Source organism: Aedes albopictus, chromosome 1 (assembly GCF_035046485.1).
Source record: "Aedes albopictus strain Foshan chromosome 1, AalbF5, whole genome shotgun sequence".
Lineage (NCBI taxonomy): Eukaryota > Metazoa > Arthropoda > Insecta > Diptera > Culicidae > Aedes > Aedes albopictus.
The window spans coordinates 296,895,738-296,914,845 of record NC_085136.1 but is presented as its reverse complement, the minus strand read 5'-3'; the positions used below and the strand labels follow the sequence as shown (position 1 = coordinate 296,914,845).

At 41.1% G+C, this 19,108-nt stretch overlaps 1 protein-coding gene across 4 annotated transcripts in view; it reads left to right on the top strand.

Moving 5' to 3' along the window:
• LOC109403615 (uncharacterized) overlaps positions 1 to 19,108 on the top strand; it is a 65,110-nt gene that overhangs the window by 25,640 nt on the left and 20,362 nt on the right. Inside the window, exon 1 of one of the 4 annotated variants that reach the window (XM_019676434.3) lies at positions 2,992 to 3,270. The exons of 2 other annotated variants lie outside the window; for them this stretch is intronic. Coding sequence is in view for 1 of the 2 variants with exons in the window: in XM_029874270.2 (XP_029730130.2) it covers positions 3,397 to 3,511 (115 nt within the window). In the remaining variant the exon portion in view is untranslated. Of the gene's footprint in view, positions 1 to 2,991; positions 3,271 to 3,295; positions 3,512 to 19,108 lie in introns of those variants that run through there. One more of the 4 variants, XM_029874270.2, reaches the window with a different exon arrangement.

Genomic DNA, 19,108 nt, shown 5'->3' with positions numbered 1-19,108 from the left:
TCGGAAGTGCTTTCACATAACCTCAGGAGTCCCGCAAGGTTCCATCCTGGGTCCGGTGTTATGGAATGTCATGTACGACGAGGTGTTGAGGTTAGAGTATCCAGTGGGAGTGGTGATTGTCGGATTTGCCGACGACATTACGCTCGAAGTCTACGGTGAAACGATCGAGGAGGTAAAGTTGACTACCAACCACTCGATCAAGGTTGTGGAGGCGTGGATGCGGTCCAGGAAACTGGAGCTGGCTCACCACAAGACAGAGGTGACGGTTGTTAACAACCTGAAGTCGGAGCAGCAGACGGAGATCAGTGTAGGAGACTGTACTATCCTGTCAAAGCGCTCCGTCAAACACTTGGGCGTGATGATCGACGATAAGCTTACCTTCGGTAGCCACGTCGATTATGCCTGTAAAAGAGCCTCCACAGCTATTGCGGCACTGTCCCGGATGATGTCCAATAGCTCTGCGGTGTACGCCAGTAAGCGCAAGCTTCTGGCTAGTGTTGCTACATCCATACTTAGGTATGGCGGCCCGGCGTGGGGCACCGCGCTAAGTACTAAATGCTACCGACGGAAGCTGGAAAGTACTTACAGGCTTATGTGCCTGAGGGTTGCGAGCGCGTACCGTACCGTGTCACACGACGCTCTCTGCGTCATTACTGGTATGGTGCCTATCAGCATTCTTATCAGTGAGGACATGGAGTGCTTCGAAATGCGCGGCACAAGAGGCATACGCAGGACTGTCAGGATGGCCTCTATGGTCAAATGGCAGCGCGCGTGGGACAGCTCCACCAAAGGAAGGTGGACCTATAGGTTGATACCGAGGGTAGATAGTTGGATTAATAGGCGCCATGGGGAAGTCACATTCCACCTGACACAGGTCCTTACAGGTCATGGTTGCTTCCGACAGTATCTACACCGTTTCGGGCATGCGGATTCTCCCGAATGCCCAGTGTGCAATGGTTTAGAGGAAACGGCGGAACACGTTTTGTTCGTGTGCCCGCGTTTTCGCACAATGCGTGACCGCATGCTTGCCACATGCGGGGAAGACACAACTCCGGACAACTTGGTCCAGAGGATGTGTAGGGATGAGTTTGGCTGGAACGCCGTTTCAACGGCTATTACCCACATCGTCTGGGAGCTACAGAGGAGGTGGCGCGTGGACTCGGAGAATGGCTAGTCCAGATGCAGTACAAGAGGTGGTCCAGGGGTTCGGAGTCGGCTTCGTAGGTCATACCGGTGCCCTGCGGTCGAGATCGACCCTTACAACGATTAAGTGGCCGCGGAGAGGAAGTCCCGGTAGCGGTGCTGTCGTGGCGTCGGTCTACTGGGTTGGATCCGAGCCCGCGGTTGGAAAGGGGTCCCCGGCAAGGGTCGGGGTAGGTGAGATCCTGCTGTCTGCAACCTACGGGTGCATCTGATAGGGCCTGAAGGGTAGTGATACCCTTCCTTGCGGGCAGGTCAGATCGGGTTGCACGTGGGCATCAGTTCTTGATGTCCGCTCAGCAGTAGGGCGCGGGCGGGGTTGACCCTGCCCGCCTTCCGAGGACAAAGGGAGTGGCGAGGACCACTCGGGTAACTGGCTAAGCGCCAGCATGCTACCGTGATGGACTCTCCAAAGCGAGTCATCGATGTTCGTTGCTGCAGGCTACGCAGCTAACCTTGTGGGTGCGATGTGCACTAGCCCCTCTCTGAAGCAATACCTTCTTGGTGGTTCCGGAGAGACGTAGGGTTTGGCGACCATAGGAATGGTTTAGTGGGTACGAGGAGAGAGTAGTCCTGGATTTTACTTTTGTTGTAGAAGACGGCCTGTCAGACCTACACTACCCTAACCTTCTGTTAGGGTGTCTGTTGAGCAGATTATCCCCCTATGGTTTAGAAGGAAAAAAAAAAAAAAAAAAAAACCCTCAACTACCTGAATGGCGCTTTGCATCAAGTCGAAAAGGATGTACATACCAAATAACAATGTTAGGTAGTCGTCGGCAAAACCATATGTATGAAAACCGCTATTATTGAGTTGCCTCAATAGTGTATCTGCTACGAGATTCCACAAAAGTGGTGATAAGACTCCTCCTTGGGGGCATCCACAAACACTAAATTTCCTAATCGCCGCTTGACGCAATGTCGAGAAGAGATGTCGGTTTTTGAGCATTTGGAGAAACCAAAAAAATGCTTTTGAGTGGATGTTTTCAAGATATCATAAACAACTTTATGTAAAAGAGTCACAGTGGACTTTTCAGATCGTTAAGCTTGTTGGTTCACATGAGAAGGCATGTGAACGAAATTAACATCACGGATGTGATGATCGACAATGCGTTCTAAGTATTTCAGAAGAAAAGAGGTCAAACTGATAAGCCTGAAACTCTTTGCTTCTTCATACGACGCATGACCCAATCCATACCATTGAACCAACAGGCAATATCAGGCCTTTTACAGGCAAATTTTGTCTCCACAACTCATCCAATTCTACCAGCCTAACCGATCGTCGTCGTCCCAGCAAGCCCCTCTCACTTTGGCGTGCAATTGCGAACATGCGACGCCGACAACGACGACGCTCCCAGCCCACCATTTCTCCCTTAAAGCCGACGACCATCCTTCCACACGCTGGCTGCTGCCGCGCGCCGCCGGCACCACGAAGATAAACACACCACGATCGGCGGATGGGGTGCCTGCGCGACTGCGCGATCTGCGATCTCGATCGAATCAAAGTCCTATCGCGCCGCGAGAGCCCCCAATTTCTCGCGTGCAGCGGACCGTCTCGGGTGTGTGTGCTTTTTGCTCGATCGTGCGCGCGCGCGGCACGTCGGTGGTTAGATCAAGTCTCTATAGAGCAGAGCAGTCGCGTGGCTTCGATAGGGTGCGCGGTGTAAGATCGATCAACCCAAAACCCGGTCGACGTCGTCGTAGCGGTACGACGACACCGAATAGTTTTTAGAAAAAAAAAAAGCCTCTCCCTTTCGGAACGATCCGGTGGATGCTCGCTCACACGTGGCTGTGTACGGATAGGGCGGTGTTGTTGTTCGGTGTGTGGTACCAAAGCAATTACGTGATTTGGATTAGTGTTAAGTTTGTCTCTTAAAATCACGCAGAAGAAAGGGGATTAACTGCGGAGTTGACTGAATTCGACGGTTGATCTCGCGTGGTGGCGATCCGACGGTTATTGTTCGATTTTTCGTGTGTCGATTTGTGTTGAGAATGTGAATTGCTTGCCTTCTTCTGCGACATCGAACGGTGTGTAACCACAGTACAGTGTTGCAGCAGCCAGTACATCTTAATGTAAGTGAGACGGTCGTGTTTGCAGATTTATTCCGGTCTCGGATCGGATGACGATGCGGAAGTGTTGGATTGATTGGTTTACTGCAGCGCAGTTGCATTGCAGGTGGTGCGCTCAGATCTAAGCAAATGAAGTTGTGTGTTTATATTAAGCGCAATGAAGAAGAGAGACAATGTGCGTCAGAGAGCGGTGAAAGAAGTGGTGGTTTCACTTTCAGATTGTTTGCATGCCGGTCGATGAGTGGTGGGTATCGTATCCAACAATCTCCACCGCACGGTGGTTCACGATTCCAAAAATTTTGTAAAAACTTTCAACTCAAATCTCTTTCTAGTCGAGAAAATTATGGACTTCTCAGACCCTGAAGGAGTCTCCAGTTAAGGCCATGGATCGCCAATCCTGAAACGGCGGGTTCGATTCCTGTTCCAGTCGGGAAAATTTTCTTGACTCCCTGGGCATAGTGTATCATTGTGCTTGCCTCACAATATACAAATTCATGCAATGGAGCCCTTCAATTAATAACTGTGGAATTACTCAAAGAACGATAAGTTGAAGCAAGGCAGGTCCCAGTGGAGACGAAAAGAAGAAGAAGACCCTGACTATCGTCCGATGCAAGAATGTGACCAATATTTCTGAACCTTTTTTGATGTGTTCAGCTGCGATACCATCCTTACCTTCTGCATTGTTGGTTTGGAGCTGGTGGATAGTATCACTGGCTTCAGCATGGTAGTTGGATAATTTCGTAAAGTCGTTTCTTTCGTTGCCTTGATCTACCGTGCCCTTGACATTCAGATGTGCATCAAAGTCCTGCTACCATCTTTCAATCACTTCACGTTCGTCGGTCAAACCTTGCACATTTTGGCTGGATAGTGGCACGATGTTGTTGAGCTTCTGGTGAAACTTCCGTGTTTCTTGCATACAGCACAGCAGTTCCATTTTCTCGCATCCACGTCTTGCGGGCGCCGTTTTTCTAACGAGTTCCATGCTGCAGTTTTACCGATCGCGCTGCGTTCTTTTCCAAATTTGCTCTGACTCCTTTCCACGTTCCCGATGGTACTCTCAGCTCATCGATGGCTGTATTACTGTATTCCAGCAGTCCTCTCACGCTACCTCGTGATTCTGCGCGTATGGTGAGGCGACATCCAGCCACTCCAAGTTATACTTTGGTGGTCGCCGGTACCGTACATTAATGATAACGGGAGTTTTGGGCGTAGATTTGCCATCAACAGGTACTGGTCGGAGTCGACATGTCATGACGTCGCGATAGCATAGGAGAGGGCCGTCCGTCAATCATAACGTGGTCATTTTTCGATTCCGTCAGCTGAGGTGATCTCCAGCCAGGTGAAACGTGCGAATACGTTCTTGCAATCATCAGTGCTTCCGGAGTGTGGACTGTACACATTGATTGTGCTGCAGGGCCTTGATCCACAACTTGAACATTATTGTCGAACCCAGGCCCGTGCACAGAAAAGGCGACGAGGGAGGGGTTTTTTCTAACTTCGGCAAGAGGCGGAGGGGCGCCTAGTATAAGGAACAGCAGCAATGGGATGGGGTTAAACCCCAATACCCCTCCCTTGTGCACAGGCTTGGCCGAACCCACGGTCCTCTAATAGATCGACGAGTTTGTTGGTGCTCCCGTTGAAGTGGAGTGATTGGCACTTTCACTTACCGTGTTTCCAATCCTACCTTGCACGAGTCCTATTTCGTTTCTGTGGTCTCTCTGGTATCTTATAATTCTGATGTCGGTTTTCCATAGCAATTCTTCTTTACGGCTGGCTCGCAAGGCCGGACATCAACTCCCTAATTAACGGAGGACGTACACAGTTGAGTCCTTCCCTGGCAGTCGGACGTCGATCAGTCGCCCTCAGCATGGAGAACAGATGCTGTTGTGAGTCAATGCATTGCAATGCTCACGGAGACCAGACGCCCAGGTTTGCAGAAGCAAACACACCCTTCCTTATCAGTAAACGACCAAAGTTCTCTCCGGAGTATGTTACACGATCTTTCCTAAGGTGGATCGCAGTTGCCGGTCTTTACTACGGGGTAGTAGGGAGCCTTTACCGTGATAATTCATGAAGCATTGTTTGGGGTTTCTGTAGAATATGTTAGAAATATAGAAGAAAGATGTACCACAAGCGTGAATTTCTCATGCGTGTACTCAGTACACGACGTGATCGCTTTTAACCCACGATTGGGCCATCTCGGGATCCACGCTTCATTTCTATTCCAAATAAAGTACTCACTTCTGTGAGCTTGTCGGAAGTGGGATTTGATCTCACGCTATTTCGAAAATGCTTGTTGAATATGAACACTCAAGAATTTCAACTTTGTTTCGTAAGTTGAAATTCTTGAGTAAGTTTAATATTTGTTTAATATTTGTTCATGCGTGTTTGGACACGTTGCAACTCACGAACACCACCTGAGTTACTGGTTCTCACTTCTCACTTTTCACTCATCGATGCTTCACATTTCTCACTCTTTATTTTCCGTTTCTCATTTATAACTCACTTTTGACTCTTCACTGCTCACTTACCACTACCCACTTCTCACTTCTCACACTTCACAATCCTCACTTTCACCTTTCCAATACTCACCCTTTCTGACTTCTCACTTACTTCCCATTGTTTATTCTTTTTTCTTCACTTTCAGTGCATGTTGGACATATCCTACGCATATATTTTCCTGAGTTGGATATTTTGTGCTTTGTCCCACCCAAGATATTGCATTGGAAAAATTGAAACATCTTCTCCGAATAACTAGTTTTCCATAACGTCACCGTTTAAGGTTTTTTTTTTTCTTTGAACACTAGGTTTCAGTGCTACTGCTAATCTTACGCTTCGAAATCCATGCTATTAGAAACAAGTGATTATTGCTTTGAGTAAGATAAACATAGAAGTTCGTTCCGGAATTTCGTCCTTTATTTCGAAAAGATCTACGAGAAGTACGTCCAAGCATTGCACCAGAAGCTCTTCGAGTTAAAAAAGAAACAATTCATACGTTTATTTCCCATAAAATTTTCTCAAAAATTTCTGTCGGGTGTTCCAAGATATGTGGACGTCTGAATCCTGATAACATTCATGAGAAATCCTGATGATGGGAAACGATCGAAAAAAATATTACTCAAACTTAAGAAACAGATGTAGTAATAGTAGTTTACGCAACAAGGTGCAGAATGAAGATTTTTACAGCACGAGTCGTACATTTATCCAACGAGGCTTGCCGAGTTGGATAATTACGACGAGTGCTGTAAAAATCGAGTTCTGCACCGAGTTGCGTACAACGTTTTTTGCAACTTCATAAATTACCACTTGAGGATAGTTTTAACAAAACTTTTCCATCAGACTGCACACTGATGTTCATAGCCATGATTAAGGAAGTCTGATCATAGCAGGTTATACTGTGGAGTTGCCACAATTTTTCAAACCTGCGTCCAGAAAGCATCAATTAGTTGATCAAAATTGAAAACAGTGCTGTAATGGTTCATTACGCAACGCAAATCAGTGCTGTAATGAACCATTACAGCATTGTTAATTTGGTGTGGGAAAGTAGGCCTTTTCCTGTCAGATTTGCGGGAGGTAAAATGGCCTATTACGATGAGAAGTTGCAAAAAGACTCTAACGTGAATTTTACAGAGATTCCATGAGGAAATACTCCATTGATTCTACCACTTATTTTTTCCAGCTTCGTTCAAATAATATCATTCAAGGCATGCATCACGATTTTTTAGAGATGTTACCAACAATTTTTCTAAATATTCTACTTGACATTTCTCCAGATATTAGGAATTCTATTTGAAACTCTAAAAGTTATTTCAGCAGAATTTTAAAACAAAGATACTGACAAAAAATTTTCGGAGTACTTGTTTGGGTCCCACTTTGTTGCTTCTTAGAATGTCTCTGTAAAGCACCAAGAGTACAAAGATTTTCCTAGGACTCTAGAATTTTTAGCAGTGCATATATTTATTTATATCGAAAACACCTACAAAATTACTTCATGGGTGTTAGCAGGAATTTAGTCGAAGATTATAACAAAATTTAAGGGCAAACTGAAAAAAAAAGACGCGGACACCGTCTTCAGACAGAGGCTGTACAGACTGAACGAAACTTAACACTAGACAACGGACACACGTGGATACGGAGAAGAAACTATTCTCACGAAAAGTTTCATCGCCAGGAGCGGGAATCGAACCCTCACCCCACAGCATGGTGCGATTAGAAGCTTGGTGACCCTAACCACATGGCTACGAGGCTCCACAAACCACCATGAAGGTTGACATAGGAAAATGATTTGAGAACTGCAGCAATAACACCTGCCAGTATAATTGATTGATAATTCTTGGACTATATTCGCAACATATTTCGTGAATAGTCACAAGTTTAGTTTCTCTTCTATTCTAAAAATTAACCCACCCATACCTAACGGGGTCGTGTCTCTGCTCATGGGTGTACTTCTCATACCTCAGTTCAGCACACTCTTGCTGTGTGACATTCTAACTCCTCTCTGCTCACTCTTCGCTTCTCTCGCTAAGCTGCTCATTCATCACTACTTACTTTTCTCTGCTTCGTACTTTTTATTCCTCGTTGTTATTCCTGTGACTCTCATTCCTTACTACCCACCCTACTCTGATAATTTCTCACTCTTCACTTTTCATTGCTGATTCGTCACTAGTCTCTTCTCACTCCTCACTCTGCAGTACCCAATACTCAGTAATCTCTTCTCAGTCTTACTACTCACTGTCAAATCTCAATTTCTCACTCCTCATTGTCTCTTACTTTACACTCTTCACTTTGTATTGCTCACCTCTCACTAATCATAGCTCACTCCCAAATTGTCACTCCAAATTCTTCACCTTTCATTCCGCACTGATCACCACTCACTCCTCACGATTCCTGACTGTTCACTCTTAATTTGTAACTCCTCACACCTATCTCCAAATAGGACGGGATTGGTGGTCTAGTTATACCGCTTCCGATTCGTATGCACAAGGTCCTGGGTTCAATGCCTGGTTCCTCCCTTTCCTACTACTTTGTATATTTCTATGTATTTTCTCGATTTCATAGCCATCGAAACGAAAAAAAGCCGTTTCCCTTCCTTCCAACTATCACAGCACAGTGTCAATCTATCATAGAACGCCTACAAGTTATGCAACCAAGTGAACTGTGCCGCTTCTCCTTCAGAGTAATCTACACACAATCTATCATCTAAATATTTATACGCTCTATCCTGGAGGAAAATCATTAGATATTTCTTGAATTTAGGGGAAATTACCTATCCTCGGCCGTTTTGTTCTCTTCGTCTAAGGGGTTTTTTTTAAACCTATTGAACTCAGAGTTGGTCTCAAATCCTTCCCAACTAAGCTGGATTATATGGCCAAGTTTCAGGCAATTTGGCTGACAAAAACCCCCCATGACGAAAAGAACAAACCTGCCGATAAAACCCATTGCATTGTCACCCTATAATAAAACCACGGGAGATTTTTTAAAAGAATCCCTCGAAAATTTGTGGCAGCTTCTGTATATTATATATTGTCCATGCAGAAAATTCCCAAATGGATCTCACAATTAAAAAAAGTCCCTTGAGAAACTTCTAAAGAAATCCCAGGAAGATTTTCTGACTGAAATTTAGATTTAAAAATACTTTGAACAATCTCATAATTAAACCCCGGAGAAAGTTTAGGAATAAATCATTGGAAAATCGTCTGAGAGAAAAAAAAAACTAGAAAAGTTACAAAAAAATAAGGTTAATTTCTGAAGGATTTTCTAAAAAAAATCTTTGGAGGAATTTATGCAGTAACTCATATACAACTTGCTTACAAAACTCTTTGTGAAACTTCTGCAGGAATCCCTAGTAGAATTTCTGGAAAAATTTGAAGTTGCTGTGTGAATTTCAAAAGTAACCCTAGTTCATTTTTTGTTTGAATTTTTTTTAAACATTTTTTGAAAAACACTAGATTAGTTTTTAAAAGGCAACGCTGAAAGTCTTATCAAAGAAGATTCTCGAGAAATTCTTAATAAATGCCTAAAGAAACTTCTGAAGAAAGCTCTGAACGATTTTTTTAAGAATCCCTGGCGAAAGTTTTTCTCAAATTCATGGATATTTTTTTTTGAAAAAAGCATGTGGAAAATTCAGAAGTAAATCATGCCAGACACTTTAAAAGTATTATTTGTGGAATTTGTAGAATGCGATGAATTCCTAAATAAATTAAAGAAGAATTTCCGAATGAATCCATGGAAGAATTTTTGGAAGGGAAGTGAATTCAGCCAAAAACACTCGGACAAATTTCCGAAAGATTTTTTTTTTTGAAAAATATGTTTTAGACATTTTTTTAAGAATGCGAATTTCTCAAACAGTTTTTTCAATGATTTATGAAACATCATGGAGGAATTGGTGAAGAAATTCATGCCAGAACTTGTAAAAGAATTCCTTGCCACATTTCCGGAGGTACGCATGGACGATTATCTGAAATAATCTGTAACATAATGATTTGGGAAGTTTTTTTTTTTTTGAGACCGTCGTAGTAAATTTGATAATTCTGGGTTCACTTACTTTTATTTAACACCAAAGAATTGCAACAAAAGGCAAACGAACAGATAGCGGTACAAATCTACACTACTCGTACAGAAAAAAAAAGTTCGGGAAATACAGCACAACAAGTAACCACGCGGTTAAGTTGATCAGGTCATCAAGAGTTAATCCCATGATAAGCTAGTTGATTTTGGGGTAATCCGCTAGGTGGCGCTAGTGTGTCTTCAAAATATTAAAATTCACTCTATTTTGAAAATCGGACCTTACAAAATAATGCACCAAAGTTGACCACAACATCAATATCTATCCGTTGCTGATCTAGTTGTTTCTAAGTGCTCGCTAGGTGGTTCTTGTGGGTCTTGCAAATTTAGATTTCTGTATCTTGAGAATCGGTCTTCTACGTAAGCATTTGAGCAAAGTTGATCAGGATATCAAAAGGTATCCGATGATGAACTAGTTAATTCTGAATCTACTAGGTAATCTTTTAGACTACCAAGAAGGATTTCGTCTTACGAGTGATTGAACAGCATATCAAGGAACTTTCGATGATGAGCTAGTTAGTTATGATTTTTTCCGCTAGGTGGTGTTAGTAACAGTTGGAAAATATACATATTGGAACCCTAAATGTCGTAAAACTTGGTGTGTTTGTGATACATCGAAAAAAAATTTCAAGTGTTTCGTCATTTGGGTGGACAATTTTAGGATAGGGTGGTTCAAAACCAAGAAGTTTAACAAACAGATATTTTTTTTTCTCTAAAAACCAAATCGTTTTTAAATTTCTTTTTTTTTTGTTTGAAAGGCAATATAATTTTCAAGAAAAATGCGCTGTTAGGGTCAAACTGTGCTCTGGTACAGCAACTATGTAAACATATAAGTTTTTTTTTGCGTTTTCGTGGTTTTTATATTTCATCCGAAATTAAAAAAAAGAGCGTGAGCTAACAATTGAAATGTATGCTTTTTAGTTTTTGAGATATGTCTTTTTTAAATAGGAAGCCACAAATTTTGATATATTCCAAATTATCTGCATTAAACTTATTTTTTTGAAAACTAGCCTTTTTGTTTTTTTTTTTTTTTAATTCAAGCCGCTTCGGGCCACTGTGCACCAAACTGTGAGCATAGAGGAAATTGATTTTTTCTGCACAACACAGGAAAATCAATAGTGATAAATTATCGGCACCTTCGATGGTTCGGTGCTTGCTGCCTGGTGTGTGGTTTCTATGCTCAGGAAGCACTTAAAGAAACACGAGCCGTGGCTTATCGTCCCACCGCAGATGGGGGTGATAAATCTGAGCGGTGCGGTGCGGGTCTGCAAATTTGCTTCGGCTTCTTTTGGGATTTGGGATTTTGGCAACGGACGGGGCCAAAACTACAGCCGAGCAATGCGGAGATGTTTGCTCGATTCGAGAATGCGGGATTTGTGGCTGGATGAAATTGAAAGCGGTTATTCATCGGAAAAGTAAATTGAGTATGAACGGAATGGAAATAAATTGATAGTTGAGAATAATTTTGAATTCCCCGAAACAACTTTGGGAGCGAAATATATGCGTGCAGTTGAATTATGGTGTCGGCCAAAACAATAATCGTGGAAATGTTTTGCAGAGCTGAGCTTTCTCTAGGAACCCGGAATTTTCCGGAGGTTCTTTGTAGCAGTCTGTTGAATACAATTTCTGATTTTTTGCAAGAACATCTACTGTAGATTTCTGTGGAAAATCTGCAGCAATAATACCCGTAGATCACTATTGCATTACAAACTCTCTCTCACTCACTGAGCTGACCACACATATCCATCCATAGTAAAAGTAGTAACACAAAAAAAATGACGCCATCGCACATGACTTACCCAAAGCCAAAAACAAAAGTAGGTTGCGGACAGCAAAGGTGTGCCGCGTCACGTCTTTCATACGTTTTTGTTTACTCGTGAGCGTAAACGAATGGTGACCATTGCTTCAAACTCCACATTTTACCCATTCGCTGAACTGCAGTAACATCACTCTTTAAAACTTGTCTCGTGACTATAGGCACATCACCGCCGCGTTCTGACACGCGTGTCGCTATCGTCCAAGCAAGCTGGACCCTGTACCAGATAAAAGAATCTCCCATTTCTTGACGCCAAAAACTTTTCCACTTTCCTTGATCCCAAGGGCGTCGTCATCGTCGTCCTTGCTCGCATACCACATTTTGGCAGTTCAGAACTTGAAGTGAATGCCGGTCGAAAAAGTTCGTTCATTCCCCGAAGCAAAACAATCAAAATATTTTTCGCAAACCTAAGCCAGTGTCGCGTCAGCTCCCGACAGTCACACCCAGCTCCGGGCTACGACGGGTAGCGAATAAAGTTTCACCGACTAGAATTCAATTTCCGAGAATAATGTTTGTGTACACAATTCGTGCGTTGTTTCTTCTTTGGGGTTCAATATCCCAACTGGGAATGATTCTGCTTCTCACTCATTCACATCCACAGTTATTATAGTTGAGAAGTTTTCGTCGTAAAATTCATTAGTTTCGTTTTAACATGTTCACCAACGGCCAGGAAGCATTATTATTATTATATCTTTATTATACAGATTTTTATTCTAAGGAGGTTCATCTCTGGTATTTCCTACAAGAGACAGTATCATGAAACACACTTTTCAAGTACCAATTCGACGTTCATTTAGTGTTGAAAAGGTTTTAAGAACCTTCATAAAACCTGATTGCTCGTATTTTAGTTTTATGAAGGCTTTGATGAGCTCTTTAAACCTATTTGTCTTGAAAATGTTACTTGAAGGTTGGAAATCGAACTCAGTTCTTGCTGCGTGTTAACCGGTTGAGCTACACGTGGTCCCTTTATGTGAGCAGAAGACTAGAAACGACCGTGGAAAATATTCTTTTTCGCCCGTTGGAGATGCCTTCGCAGCGCAGAATGACAGCAGCTGTTTAAGGCCATCCAAAACTGTCGTCCCACACGCACACACTCTTTCCGTTTCGTTCCATACGATTCGACGGAAGAGAAGAGGAAAATGTCGCGCGTAAAACTTTTGCAATGAAGTGGAAATTTGTTATGGAATTTGGGCAGTAATAAAAAATTATAGTCATTTCTCGGGTTAAAGGGAATGGCGTCCGAATAGGGAGCGACTTGGATGAATTAAATTTGGTAGTTTATAGTTGGGGTCAGAAGTTAGCTAGGCTTGATTTAATCACAGATAAATTTCTATAAAATGGGCTCAGATGGCTAATGTGGTAAGTGCTTAGTTATAAAAAAGATGTCTGGGATTAATTCTCGATCGGTTTTATTATTATCTGGGATGCCATATTTTATTTTACAATAACGGATTCCAGGCACAACAAAATGCTCCTCGGGAATTCTTCCAGATGTTGCAACGATAATATTTCGAGAAATTGTTCCGACAAAAAAAGAGTTCCTTCGAATCCCACTCCCGACAAACTCGCAAAATGTGAGTTCTTCCTTCGGAAGGGAAGTAAAGCGTGGGTCCCGAGATGAACTAGCCAAGGGCTAAAAATCTCGTTAAAACAGAAAAAAAGAGTTCCTTCGAAGGATCTTCCTGAAGTTTCTCGTGAAGTTTTTCAAAAAATAGTTCTAGGAATTCTTCAAGTAGTTCCTTCGAATATTCTTCTAAACAAATCAGCAAATTTTCATAGAAGGTCCTATGGAATTCTTTCCAAAAGTTTCTCAGAACATTGTTCTAAGAGTTCAACCGGGAATTGATTCAGAAATTATTACAGATCCTTTTTCCGTAAATTCTTTCCGGATTTCTTCGGATCCTCCTATATTTTTTTCAGATAGTTCTTCCAGATTTCCAGAATTATTCAAATCGTCTTGCAGAAGTTCTCCCGGAAAAAATCCTAGAATTATTTTTACAGAAATTTCACCGGAAATTCTTTTAGAAGTTCTAAGGATAATTTTTTCCAATTTTTTTCCGTAAACTTCTCTGAAAACTCTTCGAGGTATTCTTACAAAATTTTCAGCGGCGTTTTTTCCTGAAGTTTCCCGAAAAATCATCCAGAAGAGTTGGAAGAGTTCTTCTGGGAAAGAACAAAATTATCAAGAGCGCTACTGGAGGTCCTGAATTTCCTCGTAGAGTTTTTCCTTTTAAAATAATATTAAAATTAAGAAATTTTTCGAAAAGTTTCTCTGTTTTTTTTTCCAAAAAATCCTTAGTGGACTATAAAAATTTTACATTTTTTTCCGTAGTTTATACTAGTAACTTCATTGAGATTTCTTTGTGGATATCTTTATGAAGTTTATTTTAAAGTTCTTCTACAAATTCTTTAGGAATTCTCCAAAAATAACCGCTCCCTCGAATCTATCTAAGAATTGATTCTTGCCGATGTTTGTATGACAATTCATATAGTAATTCCCCAGACAACCAGTTATCGTATACGATGTTGCATAAGATGATAAAGTGGAGGCCATATGCGTCCACTTACTTGATACTTGATGGGCTACAACTCGTAGAGGTGAGTCTACGCCGAATGAAGTATCCGCCTCCACTGGCCTCGGTCCTGGGCCAATCGCTTCCAGTCGCCCTGAACGTTTAGAGTCCTTAGGTCCTCCTCAACTGTAAAAAGTCAACGTGTGCGCGGCCTTCCACGAAGCCGACGACCCCTTCCTGGTTCTCTGTTGAATATAATTTTAGCTTGTCGTTCCTCTGGCATACGAGCTACGTGTCTAGCCCACCGCAGCCTGCCGTGTTGTATTCGCTCCACTATATCCATCCCTTTATATATCTGGCCATTTAGGCGCATGTAAAATGTAGGCATATCGCCTCCACTTTTACATCTTATTTAACATCTTATTCGATCACTGGTTGACTGGATCCTTCGGAAGGTCTTCCACAAGATCTTACAGGACTTCGTCAGGAATTCTTTTAGGAGTCCCCCTAGAAAATTTCCCAGAAGTTCGCCGAAATCCTTTCAAAAATATAAACAGGATTTCATGCTAGAGTTCCTCCTAGAGTCTTTGCTAAAGGTTCTTCTGCATTTTTCGCTACATTTTCTCGAGTTATTTTTCTTAGAGTTCTTCCAGAAGTATAAATAATTCCTCTGAGAAATTTAAAGTAGTTCTATAAGGCCTGCTCTAGGAATTCCTAACATAAACCCTTCAGGAAACTCCCAAAAGATTAACCCATTTCCTTTTTTTTTAACTTCTTCAAATCGATTCGGTTAGACTAGATAATTTTCCAAAAAATTTACCAAGGATGAATGCCATTTAATATTTGCAGAATTGCTTCACAAGAAGTTCTTCAGGATTAAATATTCACAGGATTTTACCAAATCCCTTCTGATATTGTGAGTCAATATTTTCCATTGATTCTCAAAGAAAAATCTCCGTTGCCTGAAATTTCAGAGAGAATATTTCTCCAACCAATTTCGGTAGAGCTAATTCTAGTAAATGTTCCGGGGCTTCCTCCAACCGCACCTTTAAATATTTCTTCAGTCATTATCCAAGGATTGCTTCTCAAATTCATCAGGTATTTCGCCACAAATTCTTCAATTTATGCAAGAATTTTGCAGGAACTCCTTCCAAAAAAAACATAAAATAATTTTCCACAATAATTTCTTCAGACATTTTTTTTTGTTTAGATTTATAGAGAAATTCCTTCCAGGATTCCTGAAATTAGTAATTTCAGGATTTCCTTCAGGAATTTTTTCAGCATTATTCCAGGATTTGTTCCTTGGAGAAATCCTTTCAAGGGTTTCCCCAGAAATTAATCCCAGAACCTATGCTGGGATTCATTCTGAAATACCTCCTAAGATATCTTCATACAATTTTTCGAGAACCCTTTTGGAATGCTATTTAAAACTTCTCCGCCAATGATTAGCAAGTATTGCTCCAAAAACTTTTCCTGGGAATCTTCCAAAAGGTACTCAAGTATCCCTTCAGGACTACTACCGAAAATCCCTCCATAATTTTGCCCATGCACATCTTTAGGACTGTTTGCCGGTAACTTGTAGAAAACTATGGAAGAATTATCGGAGAAGTCCTATAGAGAATAAAACAAAATTAAAAAAAAAATTACAATTGTAGATTTTTTCTAATCTTTGAAAGAGTTTCTGGGAAAACCCTTCTAAAAATTTCAAAAATTTCGGAAGTTTTCTTGAAAAAAATCCCAACCAGAAATTCTGGAGAAATCTTTGGAAGAATTCCTGAAATACTATTTGAAGAATCCTGGAGAGAAGACATGAAAAAAATCTTAGAGCAATCTTTGGGGTAACGTATGGGGTAATCTTTTAAAAAGTAGCGGAATTTTTTGGGAAAATAAAACATGTTGAATTATAAAGGGCCCATATAGCCGAGGCGGTAAACGCACGGGTATTCAGCATGACCATGCTGAGGGTGACGGGTTCGATTCCCGGTCGGTCCAGGATCTTTTCGTAAAGGAAATTTCCTTGACTTCCTTGGGCATAGAGTATCTTCGTGCCTGCCACACGATATACACATGCAAAATGGTCATTGGCAGAGGAAGCTCTCAGTTAAAAACTGTGGAAGTGCTCATTGAACACTAAGCTGAGAAGCAGGCATTGTCCCAGTGAGGACGTTACGCCAAGAAGAGAGAGAGAGAGAGAGAGTGAATTATGAAAAAGTAATTCTTCTTAAAATGAATTCCTTTTCTTTAGCATACTTTTGAAGAATATTCGAAGAAATCTCTGTAATATTTTCTACAGGACTCCACAAAAGAATCCCCAAAGAAAGCCCAGGAAAACTCCTTGATAAATCAGAGGAAAATGTTTTCTAGAAATTCTCATATCAATTAGGAGGAATTTTCAGAGGATTTATTTTGCGAATATAATGTTTCCAAGAATCTCTCTGGGATTTTTTCCCAGGACTCGTGGACCCTTCAGAAACTCTTGCTGTGATTTCTCTGAAAAATTTGCATCCACTTTTACAGGATTATCTGCTGCTGTTCCTATAAAAAATCCTCCGGGACGTCCTCCATGAGTTTTTTTTGAAGCTTCTGTAAGAATTCCTTCAGATGTTTTTCTAAGAAATTTCAAGTTCTTTTTTAGGGATATCCCCAGGAACTCCTTGCTGGTATTGCTGAAGAAGTTTTTCTACGGACTTCTTCTGGAACTTCTCCAGAAATGTATCTGGAGCTCTATTAATCCTTCCTATAATAACTCCATTGATGTATCCACGTATTTATCTAGGATCTTTCCTTGAGATTCGATTTTTTTTTTATATTTCTGAGAAATTCCGCCTGAGATTTTTCAACAAATTCTTGTTCGAAGAATTTCTCCGAGAATTGCTCCTGTTTTTTTTCGGATATTTCGTTGAGAATCCCATTCGACATTTGGTTATGGTTTTTTTAGGTATTCATCTTGTTGAGTCCTTGAGTCCTTGTTGAGATTTTTTAAGGAATTTCCACTGGAATTCCCCCAGAAATGTACCGGGAATTTATCCAAGAACTCCTCCGGGATCTCCTTTGGAATTTCTTTAAGAAAGTTCTCAAAAGGTGCCTTCAGTTATGTCTCCAGGAATTTCTCAAACTCCAGGATTCGTAGAATTATTCAGACATTCTTGCTATGGTTCCTCTAGGAAATTCTGCATCCACTTCTCATGGAATTTCTACTGGTGCTCCACCGGAATTTTCTCCAGAACTCTTTCCATGAATGTTTCAGGGGACATCTATTAGAATCCCTGCAGATATTCCTCAAAGAAATTTCAAAGATTTCCAGGAATTTGTTCTGAAACTCCTGTTGGGATTCGTGCAGCATTTTCAATAGGAATTTCTCTAAGAATGTAGGGGGAGATTTCTATTTATCTAACAATTCATCCTAGAATTACTCCGTGGTTTTATCTAGGAATTAATCTAGGAATTTTCCTAGGTATTTCTTCAAGACTTTCTTTTAAGATTTCCGTGGAATTCCTTCTTGGATTCCTCCAGCAATTAATGCAGGTGTTTCTCTAAAAATTTCTCCGGATATTCTTCCAGGAAGAATCGCATAAGATATTTGGGTTTTTCTGGGCATTCATCCAGAGTTGATTGATTTGTCTTTATTAAAGAGACTTTCAGCCCTTGGCTGGTTCGTCTCTTCCGTCATCCAGAAGTTTTTGCTGGGATTTCTTTAGGAACTCCTGCTGAAATTTCTCAAGAAATTCTTACTGGTCTTCCTGCAGGACTTTCCCCAGGAATTTCTACTAGACTTCCTCTAAGGATGTTTTCTATGATTTATGTAGAGATTTCTCCAAAAATTTCTTTAAGGATTCCATCAGGAATTCATGTTGATGGGATTCCTTCAGGATTTCCCTGGGGGTCATCCAATAACTTCTCCTAGATTCCTCTAGAAGTTCCTTTAAAAAAGTCCCAATGGATGCCTTTAGTTATCTCTCCAAGAATTTGTCCAAGAAATACTCAACTTATATCCAGGAATTTCTCTGTAGATTTCTTCAGGACTCCTCTAAATAATTCACTATAGGGTTTCCTCTTAAGATATCTCCAGGGTTTCCTAATGGTATCATCTATGGGTATGGCTTCAGCAATTCCTTTTATGATTTCTGCCGGAATTCCTTCATTAGATGTTCTGGAAAGACTTGGTAGGAGCTCTCCTCCCAAGTAGCATTTTGATTACCATTAAATCTTGAAGAGGTTTTTAAATCCGTCATAAAATTTAACTCCTTTTGTTTTGGTTTTATGATGTTTTTAAGTACCTCTTCTAGTCTACTTGACTAAAAAAATGTTACAAGGGCTGGAATTCATGCTTCGAATTCTCAAGCCATTTCTGCGGGGATTCCTCCAGGAATTAATTCGGATATTCAGAGCTTTTTTTTCAGGTATTCCTTCATGGACTTATCTTGATTTCTTTGTGGGTTGTAATAGGGATTCTAGTTCTGCAATAGGGAATTGATCCGGATTCACTTTTTCGGAATCTCCTCTGAATGTTTCTACAGCAACTACTTATGATATTCCTGCTGGAATTTTTGTAGGGTTTCGTCCTGTAATTCTTCGAGTAATCTCTCCAAGAAATTCTTCCAGAGATTTCACCATAATTTGTATCTGTAGTACAACTAAGGATTTCTTCAGTGATTCCTTTTGAGAGTTTTAGAAGTTTCCCTAAGCATTCTTCCACAGAGATTCCTTTAAAGATTTTTCAGGGAATCCTCTTCGAATTTCTTCAAAAATTTCTTTAGGAATTGTGTTTAGTGTTGTAATAGACGTGCTTTTTAGTAATTGGTGTAACCCCTTCTAGTACCAACGTGGCTGTCATGAAAACGCGGCTAAGGATGTCATCGGCGTAGAACACTTGGTTTTCTATATGTCAGGTACCCGATTTTGTCAGCCCAATCTGATACCCGGGGCTCACTGTACTTGGTTTTATAAT